General features: G+C 43.0%; 1 protein-coding gene across 2 annotated transcripts; it reads right to left on the reverse strand.

The window, feature by feature from the left end:
* Positions 1-378: 378 nt before the first annotated feature.
* spp1 (secreted phosphoprotein 1) lies at positions 379-9,209 on the reverse strand. Of its 2 annotated transcripts, none has more exons than XM_034896810.1 (8): positions 9,084-9,209; positions 5,501-5,562; positions 5,328-5,372; positions 5,172-5,246; positions 4,724-4,795; positions 4,130-4,261; positions 2,912-3,250; positions 379-1,135 (listed from the first exon to the last, which is right to left on the reverse strand). In XM_034896810.1, exons 2-8 carry the CDS (start codon positions 5,552-5,554, stop codon positions 761-763), a joined length of 1,092 nt encoding a protein of 363 aa, XP_034752701.1. In that variant the 5' UTR covers positions 5,555-5,562; positions 9,084-9,209; the 3' UTR covers positions 379-760. The 2 variants fall into 2 exon arrangements, with proteins under 2 accessions (XP_034752701.1, XP_034752700.1); XM_034896809.1 differs by having other exon boundaries at positions 2,906-3,250.
* Between the last annotated feature and the right edge of the window lie 7,461 nt (positions 9,210-16,670).

Below are 16,670 nucleotides of genomic sequence, written 5' to 3' on the forward strand. Positions count from 1 at the left end.
GATACATTACAGTAAAAAAACATGGAACAAACAACATGTAGTGTAGGTAGGAACTGCAAATTTGTGTGTGTGTGTGTGTGTGTGTGTGTGTGTGTGTGTGTGTGTGTACTGCATCTATACCGGACTAAACCCTGTAACAGAGTTTCTCTCAACCTTTTATCTACACCAGAAGTTTTGATAATAGCGAGCGAGCAACAAAGCTAAGCCACACAGCCTGCAAACGTATGGCCTAATGTCAAGTTTAAATTGTGTTATGCTAGAAATGATTATGAGTATTTAAATAAACTGTGCTATTTTCAGTCTTTTTTATAAGCACAAAAAAATGTAAGTTTGCAAATTGCCGTTAAATGCAGTTTTAGTTTAGATATCAGGACTCAACTTTGTTCTTTCCCAGTTATGACGTCTCATCCTGCCATTAAGGGGAGAGAGGGGGGGCAAATGTCCACCTCCCGTTGCAGTTAGCAATGTGACCGCTTTTCCCCTTTGGGGTCAAACATGGGATTTACCAGGGCAACCAGACCACAGGGTGCAGGGGTTATTGGTTTATTTAAATACAATCCAAAAGGAAAAGCATTTTTGCTTTCCAAAAGGTGCACAAATAATCACAAAAATATTGTTTGAACACATTGAAATCAATTAATGAAGTCTTGGCTGTCCCTATTTGGCCCTACAGTGGAATATTTGCGCCTGGATGCCGCGTGTGCTCTTTTGTGACTCTATCTGACACCAGCGTCCAGTCTATTCCCTGGATGGGCGGTGCTTATTTGGCCGTGATGACCACCGGCATGTCTGTGGTGGTGTCAGGTCCCGCCCCCTCCTCATCTGAATCGCTCCCAGCACTCTCATCGGATTCGCTGTCAGCAGCTCCGGGTGTGGCCGTGGCCTCCTCGCTGCTCTGGCTGTCCTCGTCCTCCGACTCCTGGCTGGCGCTGGCGCTATTGCTGGCGCTTTCGTCTTCCTCTGGGGTGCTGGAGCTCTCGGTGGTGCTAGCGCTCTCCTCCTCCTCTGGCAGGGCGGCCTGGCGGGGGCTAAGTTTCTGATCCTGAGAGGTGCCAGAGGAAGCGTCCAGGCCCTGGCTCTCTACCTCAGGGGTGCTGGTGTCCTCCTCCAACAGGTCAGAGTGGACCTGAAGAGCCTGGGGGTGAGACAGAGGAGGGACGGGGGCATTAATGTCTATGATTTGTTTGTGAGAACAGAAGAATCCAGTACGGTGTGTTAAGGGTTTGTGGAGTTTTTAGACACTGGCTCTGGTTCGGTCTGTTGTTAACAGCATGGTAATGGTGGGATCTTATGGGTCCAACTGCAGTTATAAACCCTCCCTATGAAGCTGCCAGATTGGTTGGGGTTAGGCATTGTCTTTAGTTAGGATAGCTTATTGATCAAGGACAGGAACCAATTGGTGCCCGTAACTCGCGTGAGCATGGACGCCCAGCCAACCGTGGCATGCAAATGCTGTTGAAGAGCTGGTCTTGCCTAGAACTGCAGTAGGATACATAATAATATAGGCTACGTCCTTACTACATTTTCAAGCAGTGTTTTGAAATAAAAATTATCTGTTCACAGAAGACATCTGGCCCCAGTAGCAGAACGAATCTCATGACCAATCACATACACTGGGCATGCGAGTGAAGGTGTAAACAGGAAGTAGATTGTCTGACGTTAATCAGTTGCTATAAATCCTGAGTCTGCTATAAGTATGAGGACAATTCATGTAACTGTGGCAACACTGCTGGTAACCATGGGGTTTCGGGGCACTACTGTGTACCTGCCATACAACTGAATGAGATTAGCTGACTGTGGGATCATATTTCCCTAATCACGTGTCTATTTACAACAAATTGTAGCGATACTAGTCTTTTCTAACCACCGATTGTTTAAAGCTAAAGTTAGAGAAATTAGCATCGGAATAATAACGGACGTTGCCCGATAAATCCAGTCTTGGATTCATTTATTTGCTTACTGAAAAAGTTCCACACAATTCCTATCTGGCAGCGCTCGGGCATGTGTGTGTGACCAACTGTATCATGGGATTGCGATCGTTCGTCGCGTCGCCTGTCAGAGTCCCGGCAATCGCTCCCAGTAGCTATGTTTCCATCCACAAGTTTTTATCCGAATTAAGTAAATCGAATGAAAAATACCTTGTGGAAACAGTAAAATCCGATGGAATTTCATGAATATTGACACAAAGGAAATACGTTTGGTCGGATAGACGGCTTCTGCAATAAACAGTAAAGGTATTGGCCGAATAAATAATGAACTGCAATCAAGTTTAAGTCCTTGTATGGTTGCAGTTTCCGTCCAGTATTTCCTCTCTGTTTGCATACTTGGTGGATGTCAACAAAGACAGATGTCAGTGGACGGACAAGGAGACGAGAGACATTTTGAATTTCATATATCGGGAACTCGCAAAGGAAATGGCCGACAAAGGTTGGGACAAGCCGTGGGACGTCCACCGGAGTAAAAGGATGACGCTCAAACCGCAAGACATGTCTCAAGAAAGAGTCTTGCAGCGGTGCTGGAGGGACAATAAATGGCAAGTGACATCCGCATCGTCATAGAAATGTGTGGATAGCGTTGTTTTCTATGTTGCTATCATCTGGCACAACTTGTCCAATATTGATCATTTGTTGATAGACGACGCGATCCATTTTGTCTAGAAAAACTTTGTTTGCAAATGTTAGCTTGAATCAAAATCAATTCCATGTACCAATTTGGTTGTAAAACAGCATGTGACATCATCACCACAGGTTTTTATTGGCTTTAAAGCCGTTGGATGGAAACACGCTTTCACCAGCTTTATTCACATGAGTTGTTTTTACCGAACTTCAGTTAATTCGATTGACAAGTGGATGGAAACTTAGCTAGTGTGAAAAGGTCTTTATGCTGTTAGGAAACTCAAACTAACCTGTACCTTGTACACTGTCAGGGACTTCTCCACCTCATTGCCCTCTGTCATGTCGTAGGCCATCTTCTTCCCCGTGCCGACAAACTCGTAGGACTTGTAGGGAGAAGGGACCTTTTGGTAGGATTTGTCCTCCACGTAGACGATGGACTTGTAGTCGCTGGGGTAGCCTCCCAAGCTGTCGCCGCGGCCTGCATCTGTGTCGGTGACGATGGAAGGCACGATGGGCTCGGGAGTGGTTGCAGCCACGGGTTCCTCTGTCACGACCACGGGGGTGTCGGTGGCGGTGGCGGGGGTGGAGGACTCGCCCGACTCTGAGCTGTCGCTAGATTCATCGTTGTTGGATTCCTGGAGACACAGAGGTGGTGAGGTGAGCTGTCAGAGAGTTAGTGTTGGGAGCATCTAGTCAGACATGCCCTGCCTGTACCTTCCTATGGATTTCCCCATCTGTGTGGCTCATGTCGTCCCTGACAATCCTATTTTCTGAGTTAGCTTTTTGACAAATATTCGACTAGATTTAGTCTGGCACTAAACTACAAGCTCGTTAGCTTAAGTAGCATTAGCTACTAGTTCTGTCCAAAGTAAAGTCAACATCTGACTGAAAAAAGTGTTAAAAAAATTAAAATTACCATGAAAAATATGTAAACGTGAGACCAATATGATAGCAAGTCTACAACATTTGAGGGGTTGCACTCAGGTTCGAGACTAATATTCTATTGTGTCTGTATTTTATTGACAGTTATGAATTGTGACTAATTCAGGAGTACTTCTTTTTTGTCTTCAGTTGGTTGCCTATTTGTTGGTTGGTTGATTTGTAGTTGTAATAATCGTTACCTGTTGTCCTCCTACCCCTTACCCCAATTGAAGATAGTTTTTTTAATTACCACACATATGTTTCTGCCGGTGAGCCTGAGCGCATCTATAGTTATGGTAAATTTAATACGTTATACCATACACAAACTATCACAGATCAGAAACCTCTAACATCTGTCCAAGTTACATCAAAGTTGTCTCAAAGTGGGTAGCCTACTGCCTTCTGCAACATATTCTAAATCTTAAATTGAATAACACTTACAGTGGAAACCATTCAGGTCTCATTTTTTGCTGCTTCATTTTTAATAACTGAGGCTTATTTACAGTTTCAGTTGCCAATCCTGTTCACTAACATCCAGAAAATAGCCTTTACGCTCTTTATGTTGCCAGATCTGTTATTGGTGTTTCACTCACACTCTCCTCTGTGTCATCATCATCATCATCATCATCGTCGTCGTCTTCATCGTTGACAGTGGCTGTATCTGGGGACGAAGTTGTGTCTGTGTTGTCAGACGTGATCTCCATGAAAGCCTTTGCTGCCGCCTGCTGTAGAGATCATTCAAACACAATGATTGATCTAATGCAGGGATCTTTAACAGTGGGTCTGGGTCCCCTAGGGGGGTCCTCAGAGTCAGTGCAAGGGGACCTCCAAATTATTGCAATGGTAGAATGTTCTTTTCAAAAATATAAGTCTTAACAGTCATTTAACTTATTATTAGCAAACATAAATCCCCACTGCTATGGTAAGATAGCCGTCCACATACACAGTTCATTCTAAGGGTTCACCATGCTATATGTACCGCACGTTTCACATTAAAACATGATTTATGAAATTTGTAGCAGGCTCTTTTATAGCTTAGTATTCTATGCAAAAAAGGTATGAAGGCCCTGCACATAGTTGTAGGCCCGGTTTATTGTGCAACTTTGTTTTATACAATATATGTAGTAGGGGGTCACTGGTCCGTCTCTCTCTCAGTTAAAGGACCCCTGATCTAATAAATGTCCCACCTCTTCTTCGTCTGAGCCGTCTGGGCTCTCGTCCGAGCTGGCAGCAGCAGCTGCTGCTTCTGCAACAATGCTCTGCAACGTACGAGAGACACAATAATGTGATGAAGCTTCATTTACGTCACAGACAGGGCCTCAGTATGATGTATTGATGATCTTTGTTTACATTTTTTATTGTGTTGTCTTTCAGGGTTTTTGTACCAGACACAGATTAAACCCCCAAAAAATCCTGACTGGTCACTGGATCACCTCCATTTCCCATAATGCAACTCAAGTCTCTTTCAACGGTCCCTGCCTCCACAATGCCACATTTTTCAAGCTCCACACCTTCAGTTTGTAACCCAGAATTTCTGTTACACATTTCATCCAATATGATGACATCATCAATGAAACATTACAAGAGAAGAGGAGAACACAAGGGCACAAAAAACCTTTGATACTGATATTTTACCTGCACAGGAGCTGCACGGTTCTGAGGACGATCTAGAGCCTGTTTTCTGAGGGCTGGAGCTGCTGGCCGTCTCACCTGTGGACAACAAACCAAACATCAGTCAAAGTGGAAATTCTGTCTCTCTTTCTCTGTCTCTGTCTCTGTCCAGATACTCACCGCTTCCTCGGAGCTCTCTGAACTGCTGACAGAAACCTTTCTTGCCTAAAAAGCAAACAAAGCTATTATAGAAATTGACTCAAAAAGGAACCACATCTAAAGTTGAATATAATCTGAGGACAACACTTCTGTTCTCAAGTCTGCAACAGTTGTGAACCGGGGACATGACTCACCGGCCGGCAGAGGACTGTGGCGAAGAGCAGAACGAAAATAACGGCCACTTTCATTTCTGTGTCTGGACGGGGGCAAAAACCAGAAACACACAGTTTGAAGTCCCACAATAACACATCATCGTCCAAAACAATAAAACATAATGATGCACAGAGAACGTGCGGCACCAAAAATACCCGTGCGGAGGCCGTAACTTCACAGGAAACACAATGCCTTGTCAAAGTGAAAACAAGCTGCTAGTCTCCTCGGGAAAACCAAGATTCCTTCCTAAAAATGGAGGCTGCATGGGCATGTGCCTGTTAACTAGCAGTGGCACTTCCTGGGGCCTTGGTAGTTCACAGGAAGTCATTAAGTCTTTAATTACAGACCTAAGCGAGGGGTTGTGTGGCCTTGACAACTCTGTTTCGATACAGTGAAAACGTCCTGTCATCAGAGGCCGAAAATCACATAGTTTTCAACTACGAGACAGGATGTTTCTGGCTGATTTGGGTCCAGAAGATGTGAGAAAATAACAGGTATGAAGGAGATGAATGTGGGTGTTTGGCCTTAAAATATTTAAGGAAGTGATGCATTTAACATTTCGAGTTACTACCGTGTGAGTCTAGTTTACATTTCCATCATCACTTTGCAGAACACCTTGTGAGATGCTTTCTTGTAATAGATTAAATTGAGCTACTGTTTCTTCTTTTTAGGCCTTAGGAAAGAAATCTGCATGTGCTGCCATGGTTATGTCCATCAGCATTGGGAAATAACGCAAAATGTAAACTAGCATTGAGAAAACAGCAGGAAGTAGTATATTTGTCGGGAACTTGGTGCTGTACATTGTTTCCCAAAAGGGCTTATTAGGCTTATAACACTAGGGATACTTTGGAGTACTACAGGGAGTACATATGATTGTTTTATGCATAATTCTAAAACAATTATACTACAACAATGAAAGAATAGTAATGGATTCTAAACATTTGAAATAGCATATTGGGTTTTTAAGTATTAGTGTGCCAGGCGCATGGTTCAACAGGGTTGGACTTAGTGTCTTCATTAACTCATAGGTGTGTTTTTGGCGTAGCATGCAACCAACCAATCAGATTGTCATCTCCCATTCCCTTTAAAAGTCAGGTGCGTTTGTACCCTGGTGCGTTGCTATTATCATGGCCGATTTGCACGGTAATATTTTTCATGTTTACTGTTAATTTACTAATTTGCTGTTAAAATTACAATGAAATGCTGCGCTATTGACTTAAGACCAGGTTAAGGTTGGTCGATGGCACAATCACATCCTGCTGCCTCAGGATAGCAATACGCCCAGAATGCACCTGAACACACCTCCCTGTAAGACCAACACCAATGGGCGCAGAGATGAGCGCTGTTGTTTTTGTTATTTAAACGACGTTGGCGCTGGACGGGAAATAGACGCCGGTTGAACAATAGGGCCCACTATGTTGTTGTTTAGTAAATCAGAGACACTGATGGTGCAGGGCTGTATTTACTGCTTTACATTGGCTTTTTGTTGTTTAAGGGTTCCAAAAATTTTCAAAGGAGGGCGATTATTTGAAAAAGATTGAGAACCACGGCCCTAGTACATGTAAGTATATCCAGCAGCAGGACGATGTATGTGGGACCAAATAAACTAGATGGTGTGTTCTTGGTAATGAAAGAACATTGGTCTGTTTTTAACTCTTGTATTAATAGTTTTCAGCTTAATGGAACAGATGAATAAGACATGTCAGTCTTCATGGACAGAGACAATATTTGGTAGTGGGATGAGTTCTTGGTTGGTTTTGGTCTCGGGATGTGTTGACAGTCGCAGTCTGAAGGAGACATTTACAGTGAAATATCTGCAAAAATGTCAATATTTAGCATCCCTCTTTCACTGCAAGTATTAAACCTTGTTAACAGCAGCTTAAAAAACCTTTCAATGCCTCTCTGTTCCCCTCCCTTATACAAACTTTTCTTTTTGTGTATGCCGTGGAGGTGCAGTCATAGTGTCTGCATCTATCTATAATGATGGACTCTTGCTATACTGTGTAATTTAACCAGTTATAACTGGAAAGCCACAGTGCAGCAGAGACATGATAGACGGCCATATGACTGTATGTGTGTGTGTGTATTTCTGTACATCTTTCTTTAAGATGGCCAATTTACGTTCCAGAACCTTGATAGAATGGACTTTTTGTCTGGTCCTCACTTCGTCCAAGCGCTGTTTGAAGGTTCAGTTTTTGTTTCAGGGTTGAGATAAGAACTGGTTTTGGGGTTGGGGTTAGACACGTAACTATAGTGGTTAGGGGTGGAGAATAGTTTGACATTTTCGGAAATGTTCTTGTTCAATTTGTTTGCAAAAGCTGTATGAGATGATTGAGTCTCATAATGCAGTAAATAAAAAGCTAAAGCTAGCATGGGAGTTAGCTTAGCTTAGCATAAAGACAAGGGGGAAAACGTCCTAAAAGTAACGAAATACGTCAACCTGCCATTCCAAAGCTACCGGGTCATACTTTTTCGTTGCGAAGGACATTAACTTCCTGGAGTCTAGTCGTCGTGGTGAGGTTGCGAGTCTATCAGCGACTTTGAGACTCAGCCGCTCGACTACCAGCATGCCTCTCTCTCTTCAGCTCTTCAGTTAAAAGCAGGTTTAACTGAGCTGGAAGTTAATCAGGATGTGTGTGTTGTCAGTGTGTTTACTCAGCGTGGTTAGGAACTGGTCATGTAACATCAAGAAATGACTTCCCTGCTACCCACATCTTCCCCCTCCTTGCTTCACTGTGTTACAAATCAGCCAATCAAATGCAGCCGCCCCCAGCTTCACCTCCAAACAATCACAGGCACACCACCACCACTGTAAAGTCTTAAAAAAGAACTCATAATTAACTGCAATGAACTGCAGAGCTTTTATGGGGGATAACTAAACCCTTATGTTGCTCCACAAGTTCTAAATTGACTTTTAATTCCTGGTAATGTACACGTGTGTATGAAAATCAGTCAAAATAAAGTTGCGAGTTGTTTTGCTTCTAAAAGTAACATTTTGAGGGCTTCTTTTTACAAACATGGAAGATGAAATCCATAACAAAAAATGACCCAACATGGTCACCATGTGTGATAGTTAACATAACATGTCATTCTAACACCGTAGGCGTTAATCTGCTGCTCTGTCAGCCAGCATTGTCCTGGTCTGGCTTTCTACAAGGTGTTGGAACCTGGCTGCAGGGATCTGCTCCCATTCAAGTGCATTAGTGAAGTCCAACACTGATGTTGAGTGATAAGGTCTGGCTCACAGCTCTTTGCAGGCCAGTCCGCCATGCAACCATTTATTTAAAGAACTACCTTTGTACAAAAGGCCTTCTCCAAACTGTTGCCACAAAGACTGAATCACACTATTAGTCTAAAATCTTACTTCATGATGTAGCATTAAAACTTTGCTTCAATGGAACTAAGAGGCCCTGGCCAAACCATGAAAACCACATACTTTTGGCAAGTCCATTTTTGGTACTCTATTTCAAATGCATGAAAAAAAGAATTCTGACTTCTTAGGCTGAACTAAGTCTATTTCCTGTAGCTTATACAAATATTACATCGTCACGTGTTGATTCTGACCTTGTTTGAAGCTTCAGGAGTTCAGTGGCTGCAGATTGAGGAGCAGAAACAGACAGACGTGCTTTGCCTTTAGTTTAGCTCCTGGGTTTCCCTGGATGTTGTTCACTGCTCAGTGATGCTGCTGCTGCTATTGCCGAGGCTCCTGGTTGGCTTATAAACCCTCTAGCCTCGGGCAGCAGCCAATCAGCTTGGAGCTTGTGATGTCATGAGTTTAACCGCTCCGTGGTCCACCTCTCGTCTCTCTCCCACTCTTCCTGTGGTTGGTGCTGTGGTGGTGTGGGGCGCGCGCGCACACACACACACACACACACACACACACACACATACACACACACACACACACACACACACACACACACACACACACACACACACACACACACACACACACACACACACACACACACACAATGCAAAGACAAATACATAAATAAAGACATGGAGACAATTACAGCCCAGACAGAGGCATGTGAATGTACTTTTTTTGCCTCTCTCCTTCACAGACACACACATGCACACACACACAAGTTAATTTAAGGACATGTAGTGACAGGCTCTGGGAAACAACAGCATCATATAGTGACGGGTGGTATGACAATGATTCAGCTTCCTCACAGACAGAAACAAATCATCTGACTGAGGTTTCTGTGGATAATTGAGAATTTGTCTGTGACACCAGACTCATTTGTCTGTATATGTGTATACAGTCTATGTTGTGTTTTTTTAAGAAGTGTGAGTAACTTTCTGTAAATGTTTAGAGTGTGTGTCCCATTGCTGCATATGGCACTTAGCACCGCCCAAGACAATTGGTTTAAATAAATCCCAATGAACCAGAGCAGATTTTTCTCCCATCCCAGAATGCTATGTGGACTAGCCAGACCCTTCTCCGCAGTGCTGTGGAGGAAGGTCTGGCAAAGCGAGACTAGTATTGAGGTAAAGCAAATGTAACGGAAAAGTAATCAAGTTACGTAATACTATAATACCTGGTTTAGGTCACTGACTAAATTTTTCACAATCCGCTCTCATTCCGAAGACGTTTGGACAGCGGCTGTCCGCATTTGATGCAACCGAAAAAGCACAGTTCGGCGTGTGTAGAACGTACCGGGGAGAGCAGCATCTAGACGTGGTTTAGCAAGTAGTTTATAAGATGGAAATTCCGCGTAGGGAGATTGTCAGGATGAATGGGTCCAACACAGGACTTTCAACCAGGAGAGCGGCGGTCGTATCCCACTTGGGTCCTTAACCGTCCAGGTATTGCCGTGTGTCAGGGAACCGTAAGCCCACCAGCAACCTTTCCTTTGTCCCAACCGATCCGTTCCAACGTGTCACAGAACCGTAAGAAAAGAGACGCCAATAGTCGTTACAAAGCTCATCAAAAGAGACTCCAATAGTCCCGACCAACCTCATCAAAAAAGACGCCAACAGTCCCGACCAAGCTTGTCAAAAAGAACTCCAATAGTCCCGACCAAGCTCATCAAAAGAGACGCCAATAGTCCCGACCAAGCTCATCAAAAGAGATGCCAATAGTTCCAACCAAGCTTGTCAAAAAGAACTCCAATAGTCCCGACCAAGCTTGTCAAAAAGAACTCCGATAGTCCCGACCAAGCTTGTCAAAATGGACGGCATTAGTCCCAACCAAGCTCATTGAAAGAGACGCCAATAGTCCCGACCAAGCTTGTCAAAAAGAACGCCAATAGTCCCGACCAAGCTCATCAAAAGAGATGCCAATAGTTCCAACCAAGCTTGTCAAAAGGGACGCCAGTAGTCCTGACCAAGCGTGTTTAGGTAAAGCGTGTTATATGAAGCTAAAAAAAACCTTTGGCATCAATAACAACAACAAAGGCACCTGACCAATCATCCGTATTTCACAAGATTAACAGGTCGTTATTAGGGCTGTAACGATACACCCAACCCAGGGTTCGGTTCGTATCACAATTTTTGACCCACGATTTGATACAAACCTTGATAAAAAATGTCTGCCACATGACATTACATTGCGGATTAAATCCCACTTTGTAACACAGTCATACAACGGAGACCCTGTTCATTTATATTGATTGATTTCAATATTGATCGATCCAACACCAAGAATGTTATGTAACGTAATGGTAAATTGCCTATGGTAAAAGTGCTGGTTGAGAAGTAGCTAATGCTAATGTGCTTGGTATATAATTTTAGCTTATTCTTGTTGGCTAACATAACATTACGAAACCGTTCAACACGCTCATTTATTTTTAGTGTATAGATAGACAACTAATATAATGGTAATTCAGCTAGCTAGCCAACCCGTCTTTTGCCGTCTGTAAGGCTTCAGTCGGGATGAGAGCTGAAAACAGCCCCGAGGACACATCCACAGTCAGCCCCCAGCCAGCTAGCAGCCATCCACTATCATTACAACCCCGAGGACACATCCACAGTCAGCCCCCAGCCAGCTAGCAGCCATCCCGGTCAGCACTTAACTCCTGTGCTAAGGACGCTAACGGCAGTTTAAAGAACCATTGGGAAACAGGCCCAGACACTCGAGTCAGAACAACGGCTACTCGTAATGTTAGCTTCACCTCCTTTAGCGTTATCAGTCCCCCCCCCGCCCCCCTTTCTCTTTAAGCCATCTGTACAGTAAGCTAAATTTACCAGACAACACAGGAATAAGGCACCAAAAAGACCAATAGTAATTTAAAGCTGTGGTAGCATTGGATCTGGACGAGAAGGATAACTCTGGGAGGTGGAACGGGTGTGCCGCGATTCGGTCTTCTCACTCCGCGACACAGCCTCGCAATTTCGGTTTTATTTTCCATATTGTTACAGCGCAAGTTATTAGTAATGTACTGAGGTACTCTCTGCCGAGTTTTACCTTGGATACCTTCAAAACCATTATGTTTCACATCCTGCTGGCTTAGAGTCAAAATGTTGACTGAGGGGAGGGAAGTTAAGTGGGTTGTATCCAGACAGACACACATTCTCAGAATTCTCTTGTAATTTGGATTTTATGCTTGGAGTGATGTTGAGACTACACAATCATTAAACATGATTGGCTCGTAAAGTCTGTCTGATGATACACACTGTATACACACACACAGAGTTGTTTACATCTAAGTGCACCAATACACTAAACTAGACACACACATTCCTATATAATTTGAGATTTATGATCAAGAAACTGTCAAATAGATGAACACCACAAACATAAACAACCAACTTGACTTCCCAGAAATCTCAGAAACGTAATGCTGTGTAGCTTTTTTCCAAGTTATGCTCCAAGGGAATCCCCAAGTCAGAGTAACATTGACAAATATAGCTTCCAAACAAAATGTTTTACACAAAAGATATCACACAAAATGTATCATCTTTACTGCCACCTAGAAGTCCCTTGTTAAGCAGATATGTGTTGTTCCTGTGCCTCTTGTGGACTAAGAAGATTAAGAAGACATTACACACACTTCAATGCACAATTGACTATATGCTAATTTTTCATTTGTTCAATTTCTGCAACATTAAAGTGTCCACATTATGAAAAGGGATTTGGGGGTGTTATTTTGTGTCTCTGGTGCTTCCACACACATACAAACTTGGAATAAAAACTATCCATGCTATTTTGAGTAAGATCCGGTTTCTGAATTTTCTCTGCCATCAGTCTCCGGGTGAGCTGTGCACGGCTTTCTATGTCACTAGAGACGAGATGGCTAACCGTAGCATGCTAGCTTGTTCTCTATGGCAAAACTCTGCTACAACAGCCACTTGTTGATCCATAATCTCCAAAAGAACTACTTCCTGTCCCTGTTGTGCAGGTATTCCACAAGTGGCCCTGGTCTAGAAGAAGTCTCCCAGCTAATCCTGCCTTGGACCGACCAAAGCTGGAGGAAGAGTTATCTAGCTGATGGGATCTTACCGAGCTACTGAGCATGTGCAGCTCCCAACAAAGATAGTACAGAAGTGAGATGTCTCACTCTGGAGGTAAAACAGAGACCTAAACAAACAGGGTGACAACAGGTACTGCAGCAATGTGCAGTACAACAAAAATATGGTGATTTGAAAATTAAACCATGTCAACCTATTCTGGTACAACCTCAAAATACAATTATGAACCTGAAATGAGCAGAATATGGGTGTTTTATATGTTGGTAAGGTTATACTGAAGCAAACACTAGTTAAGATCTTATCTTAGTCCGGATCAGTTAACATAGCTTCTATAAACTTCTCAAAGTTGGGAATGCATCTGATCAGGCTAAAAAAAACATACAACTTTTATACTGACCACAAAATTAGTCAGACTTCTCTAAAACACCTAAAACATCGTCAGACAATTAAAATATAATTATCTAGATACATACAGATGGAAAGAGTATAAAGTATAAATATCCATATTTAAAGTGAAATAGTGAAGTAGAGAATAAGGTGCATTCCAAACAGATTATTTTGTACTTAAATAGATTGATTGGATTGATTTTTGAGGATTGATTGATTATTTGCTAGGATTTAAATGATTGGCCAGGGTTATTTTAAAAGCTACTTGTTTATTACGACAACAAAGTACTACAAAAAAGCCTTTTTTTATTATTATTGTTATTTTTGGTTGTTGTTTTTTTCCTCTATTGAACAATGACAGTGGACAGACAGGAAAGGGGGAGAGAAAGAGGGGGGGTGACACGCAGCAAAGGGCTGCAGGCCGGACTCGAACCCGGACCGCTGCAGAGGACCCAGTCCACATGGGGGGCATGATCTCACTGGTTGAGCCAGAGGCCGCCCCACCAAAAAACACAGACTTAAACTATGGACTTTTTGTAGTGTGTGTGTGGGGGGGGGGGCTAACCACCTGAGCCTCCCCACCCCTCTGTCTACGGGCCTGCACAAACACATGCACAGATACAGAGGTTACATTAATTGTCATTTCATGCATTTTTGAACACACAAAGGCACACTCTCCCAACACCGTTAGTCACTCGGTTAACACACACACACACTGACAGTCTGATTACAGTTACACAGCCTGTCATAACTTTCACGGTACATCCATGTTGAACTCTGACAGCTTGATGAGTTCTGAGGCCTCGCTGCCACAAACGTGCAATTACTCGAGCGCTCAAATCAAAGCTTTCTTCTTCCACCGATAGACTGAGGTATGTCCCACGTGAGACGCAGCAGATGCGTCCTGCCCGGTCTTGTACGGGAACCGTCGATGTCTGATTATTGCAGATTTTACATCTTAAATGTTTGGTTTTAAAGATGTCTCTGTCACAGGGTTGACGAGTAGTTGTCCTCCCCATTAAACTACAGGACCTTTTGACATAGCAGCAGGGCATCTGACTGACTTCTTGTTCTTTATTTTTTTTTGTAAATTTGTTGTCACTGAACAAAAATTGTATTATATTTCATTCATTACCTTCACACAAAAGTCTACACTACATATGAAAAAACAGATCATTGCAATTTGTCTTATTTTTATTCCTGATTGTCACCACAGATGGTGTTGATTTACAAAAGGACGCTCTGTGTGTTTGTGTGTGTGCGTTTGTGTTTGAGTGGTCTGGCGTTTGTTGGATTAAAAAACAAATAAAGCATCATCAGACGTTTCTGGGATACATTTGTTAGGACACGCGGGACAAAGCTTCTACCTCTGCTTTCATCCAGTGACTGAATTGCTGTGTCTATCCATGTCACCAGACTCTCAGAGCAACGGCTAGAAAATTAGCCGTTGCATGCATGCATGCATGCATGGGTTGACAAGTGACGCCAATGTGAACGCAGCAATGTGTGACCAGTTGGGATGAGAAGAGAGTTTTTTCTTGGAATTCACAATGGGACTACCCTGCATGTTTGAAACGTGACGCCCCAAGCCTTCAAAAATGATGCCAAAGGATCCCAATAGTAGATCCAGTAGTAGTCTGTAGACTGCTATAGACCGCTAGTGGTTATTTTTTTTTAATTTGTCAATATATAGATGTCGACAACCTTTCATTTCCGGGATTGTTCATGTGTTTCGGCCAAATGGTCATCTTCTGCATTTTTTGTATTGGCAAGCTCTGTCTTGCACTTAGTGAAGCTAACCAATCACGATTGCGATTGGTTAAAGAAATGCCAATTAGGTCCATTAAGTTAAGAACAACACAGACATTAAATTTGCAGACATTTTATTGTTTACATTACAAACTAAATTTGGCGGTATGGCAACATGGCACCATGAAAAAGCAGAGAATCAGGGGCATTAGGGGTTGCTCACACAGTGTAAGACTAGGAGAGCTGAGTTATTCCCGCATACAAACAGAGCAGCAACAATGACATAGAAGCAAATGCCACGTTATACACAACAAGGTGGAGCTGGTGGGTTGCATCAATACAGCAGCAAGCATTTAGGAGCAACTAAAGCAGGTGGAGCGAATTCAAGTAGCTTTACATTTATTAGCAATTTAGCAGCGAGGGGAGTTAACCAGCTGATGCGTTGATGCAGATCAGCTGATGCAGATCAGCTGCTGCATCTGTGTTGTTGGCCAATAGCGGTTTGCAGCGTCTTGCCAGAACTGACGCTCAATTTTACCCTTCTCAGAAGGTTGCGTGGACTAGCCAGGCCCTCCTCTGCAGCGCTGTGGAGGAAGATCTGGCAATGCAAGACTACTGATCAGGTGTCAGTTCAATGATGAAAGAAGTTATGAAGAAGACAACAAAAAGCCTCAGACAAACCGCATCAATGAAAAAAGAAAATGAAACAGTAAAAACATCAAACGCGATGAGTGGAGGACGGACCGGTCTGGGACACCGAGGCTCCTGTAAGGCCTCCTACACGTTCCAACGTTGGGAACAAAAACAAATCTGAGTGGTGTGAAGCGTTTATTTGGAAAAACACAAAAGTGGTGTTTCACAGTTCAATAAAATTGTTTCAAAAAAAGGACCAAAGTGCAACTGAAAACACATCAAGGGGACTGATATGTGTGTGTGTCTGCATCCTTTCCTCCGTGCTTGTGTGTGTATGTGAAACATATCGGTCTCAGTGTGCCATGTCTATGCATTCAATTGGGTTTGTGTGTGTTTTTTCTCTGTCTTTTACTTACATGTGTTCATATTATTTGAGTCCTCTAAAAAGCCATTGTAGACGTCAGATATTTCCCTGCTACCATGGAACAGACAGTCACTCCAGGAGTCTGTGATGCCGCGATAGCAACAATTCACGCACATTCAGCCAATCTCTGTGAATTCAGTGTGACTCACAATTTGGCCAAATGCCCGGAACTTTCCCTCAAATTTGACCAATAACCGGTGTTTCTCACGACTTCCACCGATCAAAGCGGTCCCCCGTGCCAGATTTTGACCTTGGTATGTGATGCTGACAGCAATTGATTAATATAGAGCAGGTTGACGTAACACACATACGGTGCCAAATTAATTTTCTCGTTTCTGGTATAAAAATTAGACTGGAACACATGTGTATATACTGTATATACTGTTTATGAGATGGGCCTGTGCTGCCGACATTTTGTGCCCCTGCGTACATGAATAAAAAAAGCCTGATAGGGTCTCTTTTAATTTAGGACGGCAACACTAACTATTTTAAGTGCAATTAAAAGTTAAACGCCAATTAGTAGCCTACTTTATCTAATG

Source organism: Etheostoma cragini, chromosome 16, assembly GCF_013103735.1.
Source record: "Etheostoma cragini isolate CJK2018 chromosome 16, CSU_Ecrag_1.0, whole genome shotgun sequence".
In the NCBI taxonomy this organism is placed as follows: domain Eukaryota; kingdom Metazoa; phylum Chordata; class Actinopteri; order Perciformes; family Percidae; genus Etheostoma; species Etheostoma cragini.

Bases quoted from the DNA above. Each gene is read 5' to 3' on its own strand.
- spp1 (XM_034896809.1), bottom strand. From the start codon at position 5,554: ATGAAAGTGGCCGTTATTTTCGTTCTGCTCTTCGCCACAGTCCTCTGC. The intron at 5,247-5,327 runs GTGAGTATCTGG...TGTTGTCCACAG, and splicing joins CAGAGAGCTCCGAGGAAGCG to GTGAGACGGCCAGCAGCTCC. The intron at 4,796-5,171 runs GTAAAATATCAG...CGTACGTTGCAG, and splicing joins ACCGTGCAGCTCCTGTGCAG to AGCATTGTTGCAGAAGCAGC.